Consider the following 17,304-nt stretch of genomic DNA (forward strand, 5'->3'; position numbering starts at 1 on the left):
GTTGACATCATTAATTTTGTTCATGTTTGAAAAAGGCATGTGTATCAGCAAACTTTTAATCCAAAGACATGAACAAAATACAAAAGATGCCCCATAAAGTCAATATGTAGCAATATTGTGAGCTAAAGCTCTATTTGTTTGTTGGGCATACTTTGCTAATTAGCCAAGTATAAGGGATATATATATATATACCTTCAGTTAAATGTGTAGTAAAATGGTAACACTTGGCCATACCCATATGGAAGAAAAGGTAGTATTTGCAATATATTTCTAAAAACATTCTTTGGAAACACATAAAATATTGTCAAAATTGTGACATTTCCTTGATATGTGTGAAATGCTAATAATCTTTCTTTGAAATATGTTTTACATCTATTTTTTTTCTATCTGACGACCAATTCCCCAATGTAATATTTTGTGGGTTTTTTCAGAGAATGTGGAGGTTCTATATAAACACTGTAGATTTGACTGCTATGATTTCGGAGTTAGCAGGAAAGGTGTATGGAATGTGATGGTGTTTACTAAAGGATCCCTTGTTGGAAGTGTGCATGTTTTTCCAATTCCGCCGGTTTTTGCCATTTTCTATGGGCGAGACAGCGGATTTGCAAGCGGTATTCAAAAAAAAATTGACCCAAAATCGCGCTGGCGAAATTTTTTGAGCCAATTTGACGTTGCGCATGCGCACATTCGCGAGTTCGCAGCTCGCGGCTGGAGGAGCTGTTTAACCTTTCCACACTTTCGCAGATATCTCTCTTTCTAAGTCAGTTTTTGAGATTTTTTAAACGCAAGTCATCTCCAAATTGACTTCCACACCTTCCACAGTGATTTGGGATTTTTGGGGGTACAGGGGAAAATTTGGCTAAACTTTAGTCGAGCTTTTAGCTGGCGTGGTTTTAAGTCGCGCTCTGACCATATTGCATCTTAATGAATCTCACACTAGGCGCTATTTTCCGCCCGCCGTTCTTTGAATGCCAATTTCAGACTTAAATAATCGCCGCTTCGCAAAATCACGCCGAAACGCCAATTCGCCGTACTATGAATCAGGCCCTATGTGTGCACAGCTAGTAAGTATTTTGTGGCTGCAAATATGACCTGGAGGTTTTTAATGTTCACCTGCCATTAAAGTGAATGGGGTCCGCCACGAACTTGCGGTTCGCGAACATTTGAGAAAGTTCGCCCATCACTATAAACAAGCCCCTTGTGCAACTTTTGCCACCTAAAATACTGCCCTTTGAAACAAAAGCACTTTTTTTAAAGGAAATCTTGCAGGAAAAACAAAACAAAAGCGTAGCGTGGACAGGACAGCAGCTAAAAGCAATCACTAACCTTTAATCAACCACAAAAAAATAAATAAAAAATAAGCCTAAAAAATATCAAAATAAAGCAGTAAGCCCGGGTTCACACCAGTGCGATTTGTAATGCAATTTGACAGTTCAAAATCACATGACAATTTGCACCCTATTGCCAGCAATGGAACTATTCAAATCGCCACGACTCAAGATGCAGCCATTTTGAAAAATGTTTCTGCACTATTTTTTTGCAAGCCGTAATGAAATTGGAGATCCTAATCGTACGGAATTGTGACTTTGAAATCGTGCTGAAGTAGTGAGATTTCAAAGCCACACTGGTGTGAACCAGCGCTAAAGGGTTGATTAACCACTTGCCGACCGCCGCATGACTATTTACTGCGGCGGTCAGCCCCTCACAGGCGGAGCAACGTAGTACTAAGTCGCTAGCCTGTGAGGATCTAGGGAGCGAGCGCGTGCCCCCGGAGGCGCGCTCCCGCTCCCGAGTGGTCACGGACCCCCCCGCGCATGTGACCGGCGGACCCGATATCCGCGGGTCACTCGGCGATCATCGGTGCAGAGGGAGAAAGGCAGGAGGCTATTGTAAACAAGCCGCCTGTCATTCTTCCCTGTGTATGAATGGTGATAATACGGTTCTACTATGTAGGACCGTTGATCACTGTTCATACACCTCAAGCCACAGGCAATCACAGTTAGAATTACGCCCCTAGGGACACACATAACCCCTCCCTCTCAAAAAAAGTTAATCCCTTCACTGCCAGTGTAATTTTACAGTAACAGTGCATATGTATAGCACTGATTACTGTAGAAATGTCACTGGTAACCCCAAAAGTGTCAAAAATGTCAGTCAAGGGTCCGATCTGTCCGCCGCAATATCGCAGTACCGAAAAAAATCGCAGATCGCCGCCATTACGCGTTAAAAAAAAAACAACAAAAATGACAAAAATCTTTCCCTTTGTTAGTAAACGCGATAACTTTTGCGCAAACCAATCAAAATACGCTTTTTGCGATTTTTTTTACCAAACATATGTAGCATAAAACAAATTGGCCGAAAATGTTAAAAAATTTTGATTTTTACATTTTTTTGGGGGGAATTTCATATAAAAAAAAAATTGAAAAATATTGTTATTTTTGCAAAATTGACGTTGTTTTTTTGTTTATAGCGCATGATCAAAAAATCGCACAGGTGATCAAATACCACCAAAAGAAAGCTCTGTTTGTGGGAAAAAAGGACGTCAAATTAGTTTGGGTACAGCGTCGCACGACCGCGCAATTGTCCGTTAAAATCACGCAGTGCCGAATCGCAAAATAGGCCCTGGTTATGAAGGTGGTAAAATCATCCGTGGCTTAAGTGGTTAAAAAAAAAAAAACAAATGAAAAAGAATGCGCTGTCTGTTGTCAGAAAGTAAATTCCCACGCAAATGAACCCTAAATAATAAATCCACAAGATGCAAAGCAATTCAGATATAAAAATGAACAAAAAATATTAATAAAAAATATATCTGATTGTAATATTAACATCAATATAGTGAATTAAATCAGTGTCCAGAACCCAAATCAACAAAAAGTGTCACAAAGTGTCCATGTTGTTTTCAAACATAGGGTGTAATATAACTCTAATATACTGTAAATACTGAAAAAGTATCTGATTATAATAAAACATCAATATAGTGAATGAAATCAATATCCAAAACACAAATTAACTCAAAGTGTCACAAAGTGTTATTATTGTTTTTCAATCAAACAAAGATAGATGAAAGTGCTCTGCTTCCAGTGTTTATTAATAATCAAATCATAAAGTGCATCCATGCTCCACCAGTTCTCATTAAAAACGTAGCCTCTTACCTGATAATCATGATTTCTATATTATAGGAGATCATGAACAGCATGGAATGGAGGGTCTCCTATATCCACCAGCATCCCACTACTCGGCTGCACTATGCAGGAGCAGATCGTAGGCTCAACGATAGATGTCTGAAACTCTACACATCCACGTCAGATCTTACTACAAGCTTTGGGTAGCTATCCTTTACTCTCGAAGCGTGGTGAATGTATAAAAGAAAGGGAGACTCATCGTGCAATATATTCAAAAGACATTTAATTGAAAAAAAAAAAAAAAAAACTGCACTTAGAAAAAGTGAATTAAAAACAGGAGGTAGAGAGAGAGGTCCCACTGCGGGTTCCACCACCGTGTACAGAACATATTGACGTGACGTCACAGCTCCTGTCTTCGACTGACGCGTTTCCCCATAGAAGGCAGAATACTATATTACACCTTATGTATGAAAACAACATGGACACTTTTTTACACTTTGTGTTCTGGACACTGATTTTTTTCACTATATTGATGTTAATATTACAATCAGATATATTTTTTAATAATATTTTTGCTAATTTTTATATCTGAATTGCTTTGCACCTTGTGGGTTTATTATTTAGGGTTCATTTGCATGAGAATTTACTTTCTGACAACAGACAGCACAATCTTTTTCACATGTTTTTTTCATTTCTGTCCTTTTCCAGTATTCAGAAATTTTAAAAGTGCAGCAGTCTATTCTTTGTTTTTAAACTTGAGGTTTATCCTATTCATTATCTTGCTAAAGGGTTGATTCCCCAAAGGGTTAGCAATCAGAAATAAAGTATGCTTTTGAGGTTTGTTAGCTTTGCCTAACCTTTTGCTACATCTTCCAACAACCTGACACTATGAATGCTCTGTGCCCCCCCCTTTTATAGAGAGGGGGCCCCCCAATATGGACCATTCCAAGCCAAAAGACTCAAGTTCAAACACCCTTGTAGTGCAATATTGTTCAAAAAGTCTGGGTTTTCCATGAACTCATGGTATATCTGAACCCGAAACTCATCCCTATTTTTAAGAATATTAGTGTGAATTAACTCTAGTTCAGACTAATTATTTAAGTAATTTTATAGGTTTGCAAACTTTTCTACAATATATTGATATAGATGTAAACATATGAATTCATGGAACACGTCTGGCATATCACTTTGCCTGCTATTAAGAGAAGAGCTTTAAAATCTGATGCCTTACCGGCCTTCGTTCTTGTTCATTATTTCTAAATTCACTCAGCACTGAAGAGAGTAATAGCAACCACTGAGAGAGGTTTGAACTGATTACAATCAAGAGTATATTCTTTTTGGCAAAGAAATGATCCTCAATTCAAAATACTTCATCAGGGTTAACAGGTTGCTGTATCAAATGTCCTACACAGATGTATCTTTGAGTAAAATCTGGTTATAACTGGTTCATGCAAGGGTCAAGGTAGCAGTACAGAAAAATGGGGACCTAAGTGTATGACTTTACAAAGTAGTCTAAATCTGGTTTATACTTTTTTTACATGCACACTGTATTTTTTTAGACAGGAGGAAAGCAGCAGAAAAAAATGTGGTAAAAACCACGTGTTTGCACATGAGATTGATTGCGTTTACGCATTTGATGTTAATGCATTCTTTTGGCCAGAATATTAATTTGCTCTGGCAAATAGAATTTCTTAACACACAGACATGCATAAACTCGCCTAGCGCTATGTATTTATGCACGATTATGCATTTTTTCAGCCAAAATGCTCCTCTTCAGAATGTGCAAGTGATGTTTTTTTTCTGCCTCTAAATGCCCCTGCCTCTAAACTCCTGTAAATACCTACATGTGCATGGACACATAGGTTAAAAGAGAAGTTTGGGATTTAAAAATTTAACATTTTTACTCATCTAGGTGGATGCAGCATTGATCTGATGCTGCATCCATACCCCGCTGCCTCTGCAGTGAGAACTTAGCATTCTAAAAATACTGATTGCTCAGTTCTCCCCTCTGCTTTGAGCAGAAATCCACGAATGTTAGCCAGCAGCTCTCTCTTCTTCCCTCCAGTGCTCACTGGAGTGCTGGGCTGCGGAGGAGACAGGAGGGGCTGGCTCAGGCTCTCAGTGGATCTCTGAGAGGTTGAACAAGGTGCTCATTCTGGCTTCTGGGCAAATACCAACCATATAACAAGCTGCGTTTCCCTGCGCTATGGAGCCTGTAAACACTTAATTGCAGCTGCTCCTCACCATTTGATTACTAAAAAAAAATGCGCTGTGTTTTAGTTGTTTTTTTTTTAAATACCAACCATATGATTTGGATCTCTCCCCAGCCTGGACTGGCTGAGTGACGTTGACGTGCTTTAGCCCGCTATTGGCTAAAAGTGGATCACAGGAGTACAGAACGAATTGCACTCCCATGATCCATGAGCTTTGGTCATACTTCTCCTTTAACATGGAGGGATGTTTTGAGGCACAACGAAAAAAGTTAAATGCCTGTGAAACAGGTGTTTTTGAGCTCAAGCATGCAGGAGGCCTAAAAGCTACACTGAAAGCACATATAGGATTCTATCATATCATATTTTAGAGTGATGTTTTTCAGGCATTTGACAAGTGGTTCTAATCAAGCACTCTGCAAAAGTCAAGCCCAAAGGTGCTGATTGAGTCATTTGGCTCATTTTATAGTTGAGTGTGGAGTGTTGACTTAAAAGCAGAGCAAAGCTATGTCTAATTAAAAACACTGTGTTGGTTTCTGTTCTGATTCCAGAGCAGTGTGATAGAAGTCTAAATACGTTTTTGCACACAACTGGCAAAAGTATATGATCTGACATAAGCAACTTAAATTAAAATAGAACTCAATTGTTTTGCTTATTTTTTAATACTCAGTCCTGAAAAAAGTTTTACTTACCCTCTCCATACTAGCATCCCCGCCAGTCCTCCCTGGGCAGAGCGACACTCATGTCATGCCCATTTTCCCTGTGGGGATGGGAGGGTCCTGTCAGCATGCAGGTTGGCAGACTGGGCTCACAGTACTCAAGGGGTTGAACAGTGCTTACACTTTATTACAAGAGCACCGCTCAGTCCAAGCAGGATGCCCATGCCCTATTGCTGCGGAGGAAGAAGAAGTAGCTGCTGTGACTTCACATCAGCTAGAAGGAAAAAGATATATATATAGGGCACCTAATAAAATAAGGAAATACCAACGGGGAAGGTGGGTGGCAGGTATGGGTAATAGCTGGATTTCTGCTTTTACCTAAACACTAGGGACCAATCAGTTTCTACTGAACTGCACTACACAAAGAGAGTAGGATGATGACCCCAGGAGTGTGCTGTAATCACTTTAATATTCAAATAAAGGCTGGGTCAGGTCCTTGCTTCTGTACATGTGGAAAGTAAATATAGATGTCTTAATGTATCCTAACCTATAGTAGCCCCCATTACCCTAAGGCAAGCAGGCCTCCTGGTACTTGGTTGTTCCCAAGACCTATACACAATGCTATGATAACTTGCCAAGAAAGAACAGGAGGCACAAAGTCAGTCCATGTTGCAGGTAGAAATATGGTCAATAACCAGACAATGGGTCAGTTCGGGCAGCAACAGAGATGTGGTCAGTATACAGGGAAAGTGTCAGTCCAGACAGCAAAGGATGGATACATATAAAATCAGCTCAAGGCAAATGACAGCTAGTCAGGCCCATTAGAAAACCTATAACAAGTGTCAAGTGAAGGGTCAGTGAGACTAAAATCATGTGCCTGGTGATAAAGAACCAATCAGGCTGAAGGGAGTAGAAAGCAGAGAGGGTTGTCTGACAACCAGGATGATGAGAAATTCAATTGCAAGCATACTACCCAAATTCAAAAGCCTGTGACCAATTTAGACTGGATCCTGAGATTTAGTGTCATTGCCTGGGAATCAGGATACCAAGTAGTGCAGCTGCAGGAGTCACTAGTAATGAGCTATCAAGTGGTCAGACTAGCATGGGATGCAAGACCCTCAAAAAGGGTAAGGCTTTACAGTAGAGAGAGCACAAGTAGAACAAGATCTGGCTGCACTCTCTAGCAGAGGTGCCCGAATCACAGCACTGGTTTTATAAAGTTGCAATACTTTGACAGGTAAAATAGTTCCTGTGTACCATATGTGTTTTTTTTTACTTTATTAAAGCAATCTGCCATAAAAGAAAAATGGACTACAATTGCTCAACTGCTCATACAATTGATAATTGTCTTGATACAGTATCTCACAAAAGTGAGTACACCCCTCACATTTTTGTAAATATTTTATTATAACTTTTCAAGTGCAAACCCTGAAGAAATTACACTTCGCTACAATGTAAAGTAGTGAGTGTACAGCTTGTATAACAGTGTAAATTTGCGGTCCCGTTAAAATAACTCAACACACAGCCATTCATGTTTAAACCGCTGGCAACAAAAGTGAGTACACCCCTAACTGAAAATATCCAAATTGGGCCCAATTAGCCATGTTCACTCCTCGGTGCCATGTAACTAGTTGGTGTAAAAGGTCTCAGGTGTGAATGGGGAGCAGGTGTGTTAAATTTGGTGTTATCACTCTCACTCTCTCATACTGGTCACTGGAAGTTCAACATGGCACCCTTAAGAACTCTCTGAGGATCTGAAAAAAAGAATTGTTGCTCTACATCAAGATGGCCTAGGCTATAAGAAGATTGCCAGGACCCTGAAACTGAGCTGCATCACGGTGGCCAAGACCATACAGCAGTTTAACAGGACAGATTCCACTCGCAACAGGCCTCGCCATTGGTCGACCAAAGAAGTTGAGTGCACGTATCCAGAGGTTGCTTTGAGAAATAGACATATGAGTGCTGCCAGCATTGCTGTAGAGGTTTAAGGGGCGGGGGTCAGCCTGTCAGTGCTCAGACCATATGCCACACACTGCATCAAATTGGTCTGCACGGCTGGCGTCCCAGAAGGAAGCCTCTTCTAAAGATGATGCGCAAGAAAGTCTGCAAACAGTTTGCTGAAGACAAGCAGACTAAGGAGATGGATTACTGGAACCATGTCCTGTGGTCTGATGAGACCAAGATAAACGTATTTGGTTCAGATGGTGCCAAGCGTGTGTGGCAGCAACCAGATGAGGAGTACAAAGACAAGTGTGTCTTGCCTACAGTCAAACATGGTGGTGGGAGTGTCATAGTCTGGGGCTGCATGATTACTGCTGTTACTGGGGAGTTTGGTTCAGATGGTGCCAAGCGTGTGTGGCAGCAACCAGATGAGGAGTACAAAGACAAGTGTGTCTTGCCTACAGTCAAACATGGTGGTGGGAGTGTCATAGTCTGGGGCTGCATGATTACTGCTGTTACTGGGGAGCTACAGTTCATTGAGGGAACCATGAATGCCAACATGTACTGCGACATACTGAAGCAGAGCTTTATCCCCCCCCCCCTTTGGAAACTGGGCTACAGGGCAGTAACCCAACATGATAACGACCCCAAACACTCCTCCAAGATGACCACTGCCTTGCTAAAGAAGCTGAGGGTAAAGGTGATAGACTTGCCAAGCATGTCTCCAGACCTAAACAATATTGAGCATCTGTGGGGCATTCTCAAACAGAAGGTGGAGGAGCTCAAGGTCTCTAGCTTTCACCAGCTCTGTAATGTCATCATGCAGGAGTGTAAGAGGACTCCAGTGGCAACCTGTAAATCTCTGGTGAACTCCATTCCCGAGAGGGTTAAGGCAGTGCTGGAAAATAAAGATGGCCACTCAAACTATTGACACTTTGGGCCCAATTTGGACATTTTATCTCCAAGGAGTGTACTCACTTTTTTTGCCAGCATTTTAGACATGAATGACTGTGTGTTGAGTTATTTTGAGGGGACAGCAATTTTACACTGTTAACCACTTTACCACCGGAGGATTTTGCTGTCTTACGTCTGGGCCACTTTTTGCGATTTGGAACTTTGCGACTTTAACTGACAATTGCGCGGTCATGCAACACCGTACCCAAACAAACGTCCTTTTTTTCCCCACAAACAGAGCTTTCTTTTGGTGGTATTTGATAATCTCTGCGATTTTTATTTTTTGCGATATTAATAAAAAAATGCGACAATTTTGAAAAAATAACAATATTTTTCTACTTTGACAGTTAAAAAAATATCCAATATATTCCATTTTTGTCATATATTTAGGCCAAAATGTATTTAGCTACATGTCTTTGATAAAAAAATTCTCAATGAGCGTATTTTTAACCGCTTTAAGACCGGAAGATTTTACCCCATTCCTGACCAGGCCATATTTTGCGATTCGGCACTGCGTTAATTTAACGGACAATTGCGCGGTCAAGCAACGCTGTACCTTTTGGCGGTATTTGATCACCTGTGCGATTTTTACTTTTTGCGCTATAAACAAAAAATTTTGAAAAAATAACAATATTTTTCACATTTTTGTAGATGAAATTCCCCCCCAAAAAATGTAAAAATCAAAATTTTTTAACATTTTATGCCAATTTGTTTTCTGCTACATATTTTTGGTAAAAAAAAAATCGAAATAAGTGTATTTTGATTGGTTTGCGCAAAAGTTATTGCGTTTACTAACTAAGGGAAAGATTTCTGTCATTTTTTTTTTTTTAATGAGTAATGGCGGCGATCTGCGATTTTTTTAGCGGGACTGCGACATTGCGGCAGACAGATCGGACCCTTGACTGACATTTTTTTACACTTTTGGGGGTACCAGTCACATTACTACAGTAATCAGTGCTATACATATGCACTGTTACTGTAAAAATGTCACTGGCAGGGAAGGGGTAAATTTTTATTGGAGAGGGAGGGGTTAATGTATGCCTGGTGCTTACTGACGTGTGTGGGGGGAGGTGACTGACCCTGCCTGTCACTTAGGACATCCGCCCACTTTGTATACACAAGCGGGCGGATTTCCACACTAGATCCCTGACGATCGGGGAAGAGCAGCGGTGATTAGGGATGATCGAACTTTTCAAAAGTTCGGTTCGACCAGAACACCGAACTTCCCGAAAGTTCGGCCCGGATTTCAGAACCCCATTGAAATCAATGGGACCCGAACTTCGGTAATCAAAAAACACAATTTTGAAGCCCTAAAACCCAATAAATGCCCCTAAAAAGTGCATAGAGTTCTGGGTCATTCCCCAGGGACTATTAATCACACAAAAAAAAGTTCTTAAAAAAATTGTCATTTTTGATAGAGAGACAATTATTGAAAAAATTATTGAAAAAAAAAATGAGATTTCTTTGGATTTAGTGTCTGGGGGGTCTAAAAAGTGTACCTGTGAAGTTTCAGCTCTGTAGCATAAACCAGAAAAAAAAAGTTTGTTTGTATTAGAACACTTATAGAACAGGGATATGGCTCCGCTATTTTCACACCTTGCCGGTTTTGTAGCAAGCATTTTTTGGGGGTTATTGGAGGCAGTCATAACATCAGAACTTCTGTGTAGGGGTATATATACACACACACTTATATGTATATATACACATACACATATATAGGTGTGAAAGTAGCAGAACACTATACTTGCGCTAATGAAATAATTAACACCCATATGGCTTCTCTGCTATCACACTTATATGTGTGTATGTGTATAAATACATATACGTGGGTGTGTATATATATACCCCTATACAGAAGTTCAGATGTTTTGCCTGCCTCCAAAGACCCCCAAAAAATGCCCAAAAAAACGCCTGCAATAACACACCTGGGCATTTTTTTGGGCATTTTTTTGGGGTCTTTGGAGGCAGGCAAAACATCTGAACTTCTGTATAGGGGTATATATATATATACACACACACTTATATTTATTTATACACATACACATATATAGGTGTTATAGGAGCGGAGACATATGCCTGTTAATTACTTCATTAGCGCAAGCATAGTGTTCTGCTATATTCACACCTATATATGTGTATATATACATACATGTGTGTGTATATATACCCCTATACAGAAGTTCAGATGTCATGCCTGACTCCAAACATGTCCTCAAAAAAGCCCTATAAACGCCTGCAGCAAAAAGCAGGGTAACAGGCGAGAAGCCATATCGCTGTTCTATAAGTGACCTAAGAGAAACAATCTTTTCTCTATAGCGGTCACCCTGATATGGTCGACCCGAACCGTTCGATCATCCCTAGCGACCGCCGCTCCTCCCCTGGCCCGACTCCCGCTGTAACTGAATACTGAATCGTCGCCAGACGATAACGAGCAACTGTGCCGCAGTAGCAGCACAGTGAGCAGACGTCAAGTGGTTAAACAAGCTGTACACTCACTACTTTACATTGTAGCAAAGTGTCATATCTTCAGTGTTGTCACATGAAAAGATATAATAAAATATTTACAAAAATGTGAGGGGTGTACTTTTGTGAGATACTGTATATCTGACCTCCAAAAGGATAGGCATGACTGCCAGGAGACTAGCATTTTCAGAAGGAGGTCAGCCTATATATTTTTTCTACAATGCAGGTGTCCTGAAAGAGACTTTGGGGTTGATTTTGTAATGGTAAAAAGACTGTGCACTTTGCAAGGGCAGATGCCCCGAAATACAATGCGGATGAGGGGAAGCTCTGCTGGCTTTCATCATCCAGTCATGGGCAATCAAAAATGCATTTTTTTCCTTGCATGTGATTGGATGTGATTGGATATTCTTTACAGAGTGAAGCTCCTCCTAATGTACTAACTTCCAGTGCAACTGCACTTGCAGAGCGTACAGTCCATTTGCTTTTATTAAATCGACCATATTTGGTGTCCAAAATGTAATTACAAAGAGTTTAACAGTACTTACTTGATCTTTGGTTTTTAATGAAGAAAAGCTTCAATCTTTCTTTAAAGGTGTTTTCATTCACATAAAATTCTACTTGCACTCTGCAAACAAAACATAAAAATATAAAATACACTGCAAACAATGTCTAACACATTAACTTTTCATTTAATTATTGATTGTTAGAGCTCTGCAGTATCAAGTATTTTCTTTAAAAGTTATAGTCACTAGAGAAGAGCTAAATGTCAAAACCTGAATACTTCAAATAAAATGTCACACAAATATCTTCTCAAAACTACACTTTGGTGAAAAGGATATTTTTGTAGTACCTATCTTCTTAGTTATACATTGGTCCCTTCTTTCTCTAATAACTGCTGGGCAAAACAAGCATTATGGTAACAAATCTATAATTACAATATGTGACATATAATGGTATTGGCATAATAAAAATCTATTTCTTCGAAGAATTACACTTCAGGGGGTTCTCAGTTTTCACCAAGATTATGTTTCAGCGATGCATTTGTATTTCATATTTTCCACAATTTGAATATTCCTTTCTCCACTTAAAGTAATGGCATTTGTTAGAATTATGTTCCTCACAATTAATTTTCACCCTCAAGAACCGAATGACAAAGCCTGCCATGTAGATCATGTGTTTTAATCACGTATCACTTTAAATGTGTGGGTGTCAGAAAAAAAACAAAAATTAATAAATGATTTATACAGTATTATACAGCTGCAATCACCTAATATTTTTCCCACACCTAAAAAAAATATAAAGTGACTGGTCTTTTTATAAATATGTGCAAAACATTCTTATACAAATACTGTGCAAATTCGCAAACCTACTGTAAATATCATTTATATTCCTAAGTAAAGTGTAAATTAAATAACACCTTCTCCCCTTCCAAATACTTGTATCACAGCCCAAATAACAAATAGTGCCATCTGGTGAGTCCTCCTGCGACCTCTCTCCACTAGGGGTCCTCTTTGTTTTTTTTTATATCTCTTCATAAATGTACCAGATGTTATCTCCTTTAAGATGCTCCACTCATTCCCAGTTCAGCCTCTCCATGAATATGTACAAAACATTCATCCCATAGCATAATACCATTTTTACCAAGCTCTTTATTTAGAGTTTGGCACTGTGTGTACCAGACTTAACTCAGCAGAGGAGGCAATATTGTTGCAGGACACAAATACACTTATGAAAGTATACTCAGATTGATAACACCCCACTTCAATATGTGGTATTGGGGGGCCACTGGTTTATCACACCAGTTGTTCAAAAAAATTGGCCAGTGAGTTTGGCACTGTGTGTATCAGACTTCACTCAGCAAAAGAGGCAATTTTGTTGCAGGACACAAATACACTTGTAAAAGTATACTCAGATAGGCACCAAAAATTAGCTCACATGGTTTGAACTGACAGCAAAGAACGTAGTATATGATTGCTAGAGGTACAGTAGGCATTCACAGTATACACAAGTTGGTGGCGGTCTGTTTAGGCTACAAACATGAGCTCACATGGGTTGAACTGACAGCAAAAAACGTAGTATATGATGGCTAGAGGTACAGTAGGCGTTCACAGTATACACAAGTTGGTGGCGGGCTGTATAGGCCGCAAAAATGAGCTCACATGGGTTGAACTGACAGCACAGAACATAGTATATGATTGCTAGAGGTACAGTAGGTGTTCACAGTATACACAAGTTGGTGGCGGTCTGTTTAGGCCACAAACATGAGCTCACATGGGTTGAACTGACAGCAAAGAATGTAGTATATGATTGCTAGAGGTACAGTAGGCATTCACAGTATACACAAGTTGGTGGCGGGCTGTATAGGCCACAAAAATGTGCTCACATGGGTTGAACTGACAGCAAAGAATGTAGTATATGATTGCTAGAGGTACAGTAGGCATTCACAGTATACACAAGTTGGTGGCGGGCTGTATAGGCCACAAAAATTAGCACACATGGGTTGAACTGACAGCAAAGAACGTAGTATATGATTGCTAGAGGTACAGTAGGTGTTCACAGTATACACAAGTTGGTGGCGGTCTGTTTAGGCTACAAACATGAGCTCACATGGGTTGAACTGACAGCAAAGAACGTAGTATATGATGGCTAGAGGTACAGTAGGCGTTCACAGTATACACAAGTTGGTGGCGGACTGTATAGGCCGCAAAAATGAGCTCACATGGGTTGAACTGACAGCAAAGAACGTAGTATATGATTGCTAGAGGTACAGTAGGCATTCACAGTATACACAAGTTGGTGGCGGTCTGTTTAGGCTGCAAACATGAGCTCACATGGGTTGAACTGACAGCAAAGAACATAGTATATGATTGCTAGAGGTACAGTAGGCTTTCACAGTATACACAAGTTGGTGGCGGGCTGTATAGGCTGCAAAAATGAGCTCACATGGGTTGAACTGACCGCAAAGAACGTAGTATATGATTGCTAGAGGTACAGTAGGTGTTCACAGTATACACAAGTTGGTGGCGGGCTGTATAGGCCGCAAAAATGAGCTCACATGGGTTGAACTGACAGCAAAGAACATAGTATATGATTGCTAGAGGTACAGTAGGTGTTCACAGTATACACAAGTTGGTGGCGGTCTGTTTAGGCCACAAACATGAGCTCACATGGGTTGAACTGACAGTAAAGAACATAGTATATGATTGCTAGAGGTACAGTAGGCGTTCACATTATACATAAGTTGGTGGCGGTCTGTTTAGGCCACAAACATGAGCTCACATGGGTTGAACTGACAGTAAAGAACATAGTATATGATTGCTAGAGGTACAGTAGGCGTTCACATTATACATAAGTTCGTGGCGGGCTGTATAGGCCACAAAAATGTGCTCACATGGGTTGAACTGACAGCAAAGAACGTAGTATATGATTGCTAGAGGTACAGTAGGCGTTCACAGTATACACAAGTTGGTGGCGGTCTGTTTAGGCCGCAAACATGAGCTCACATGGGTTGAACTGACAGCAAAGAACGTAGTATATGATTGCTAGAGGTACAGTAGGCGTTCACAGTATACACAAGTTGGTGGCGGGCTGTATAGGCCACAAAAATGTGCTCACATGGGTTGAACTGACAGCAAGAACGTAGTATATGATTGCTAGAGGTACAGTAGGCATTCACAGTATACACAAGTTGGTGGCGGTCTGTTTAGGCTGCAAACATGAGCTCACATGGGTTGAACTGACAGCAAAGAACATAGTATATGATTGCTAGAGGTACAGTAGGCTTTCACAGTATACACAAGTTGGTGGCGGGCTGTATAGGCCGCAAAAATGAGCTCACATGGGTTGAACTGACAGCAAAGAACGCAATATATGATTGCTAGAGGTACAGTAGGCGTTCACAGTTTACACAAGTTGGTGGCGGGCTGTTTAGGCCGCAAACATGAGCTCACATATGTTGAACTGACACCTTTTTTTACGCTCCAACATTTGAGCCACAGAAGCCTGCCTTTTTCCAGAAAAACGTGACGACGGCATCATGGAAGGTGGAATGTTGAACAACTGTGAGGAGACAGGAGAAGGAGAAGGAGAAGGGGGAGGAGAAGGAGAAGAGGCTGGACGGTGAGAGCATGGAGTGTGGCTTTGTGGGTTCTGACAGTTTTGCTCCCACTGGGCTTGGTGATGGGATTTCAGGTGCCTTCTTAAGGCGGTTGTCCTTAGGTGAGTGTTGGGCTTACCGCGACTTATGCGTTGACTGCAAAGGTTGCAGATGGCAACACTGATGTCAGCAACGAACACATTAATAAAAGCCCACACTGCGGAGCCATGTGCCAGCGTCCTGGGAGCGCCAGATGTGACTGTACATGGTTGATGGCTCACTCCTGATACATTTGCAGTCTGCTTTCTACCTCTTCTGCAATGCAAGTTTTGCCTGCCTCTCCTCCCTATCTGCCGGTCCGTCAGTCCGCCAGTTCTACAAATAATTGGCCAGTAACTGTTGTCACTGTGTGTAGCAGAGTTAACACAGCAAAAGAGGCCAAATGTTTGCAGGACTAAGATACAATCTTAGAAAAGTATACTGTTAAATAACACCTCAATTCAATATGTGGCATTGGGGGGGGGGGGGGCACAGGTTTATTACACCAGTTCTACAAATAATTGGCCAGTAACTGTTGTCACTGTGTGTAGCACTGTTTACACAGCGAGAGGCCAAATTTTTGCAGGACTAAAATACACTCTTAAAAATTTATACTGTTAAATAACACCCCACTTCAATATGTGGCGTTGGGGGGGCCCACATGTTTATTACACAAGTTCTACAAATAATTGGCCAGTAACTGTTGTCACTGTGTGTAGCACTGTTTACACAGCAAGAGGCCAAATTTTTGCAGGACTAAATCACACTCTTAGAAATTTATATACTGTTAAATAACACCCCACTTTAAAATGTGGCATTGGTGTAGCACACCATTTCAAAAAATTGGCCAGTGAGTTTGGCGCTGTGTGTACCAGACTTCACTCAGCAAACTAGGCAATATTGTTGCATGACACAAATACACTTGAAAAAGTTTACTCAGATAACACCCCACTTTAAAATGTGGCATTGGGGGGGAGCATTGGTGTAGCACACCAGTTCAAAAAATTGTCCAGTGAGTTAGGCGCTGTGTACCAGACTTTACTCAGCAAACTAGGCAATATTGTTGCATGACACAAATACACTTGAAAAAGTTTACTCAGATAACACCCCACTTTAATATGTGGCATTGGGGGGGAGCATTGGTGTAGCACACCAGTTCCAAAAATTGGCCAGTGAGTTTGGCGCTGTGTGTACCAGACTTCACTCAGCAAACTAGGCAATATTGTTGCATGACACAAATACACTTGAAAAAGTTTACTCAGATAACACCCCACTTCAATATGTGGCATTGGGGGGGGGGGGCAATTGGTCTATCACCCCAGTTATAATACATTATAAGTGCTTTTGTCACTGTGTGTAGTGTTGCTGCAGAAACGCTCAGTCTCCCCACCACAACTGTCACAATGCTGCACAGTGCACAATAATAGTACTAATACACTATAATATGCTTTCTACAAAGTATATTATACCGTGGATTACCCCCCTCCCCCACCCACCCCCCCTTTTTAGTGCACTGCACAGCAATACCAAAGAATTTGCAGCCCTTTACATGACTTTTGTGGACATTGACAAAGCGATTTCTGTGCGACTGCCGCCGATAACTAACTGTCCCTAAAGCAACCACAGGATACCTGGCCCTAATGTTAAAGAGACTGTAATAGAACGTAAAACGACATTGGAGCATTTTAAATGACTTTTGTGGACTTTGACAAAGCGATTTCTGTGCGACTGCAGCCGATATCTAACTGTCCCTAAAGCAACCACAGGATACCTGGCCCTAATGTTCAAGAGACTTAATAGACCCTAAAACGACATTGGAG

The 17,304-nt window shown here is 40.8% G+C and overlaps 1 protein-coding gene across 4 annotated transcripts in view; it reads right to left on the reverse strand.

The window, feature by feature from the left end:
* The window catches only part of LOC309561721 (potassium channel subfamily T member 2), a 1,381,641-nt gene that overhangs the window by 1,075,692 nt on the left and 288,645 nt on the right, over positions 1-17,304 (reverse strand). For all 4 annotated transcript variants that reach the window (XM_082265711.1, XM_082265712.1, XM_082265710.1 and 1 more), the window contains exon 2: positions 11,895-11,974. In XM_082265711.1, the coding sequence (XP_082121837.1) occupies positions 11,895-11,974 (80 nt within the window). The remainder of the gene's footprint in view (positions 1-11,894; positions 11,975-17,304) is intronic.

Source organism: Pelophylax lessonae (assembly GCF_965119305.1).
Source record: "Pelophylax lessonae genome assembly, chromosome: 8".
Classification (NCBI taxonomy): Eukaryota; Metazoa; Chordata; class Amphibia; order Anura; family Ranidae; genus Pelophylax; species Pelophylax lessonae.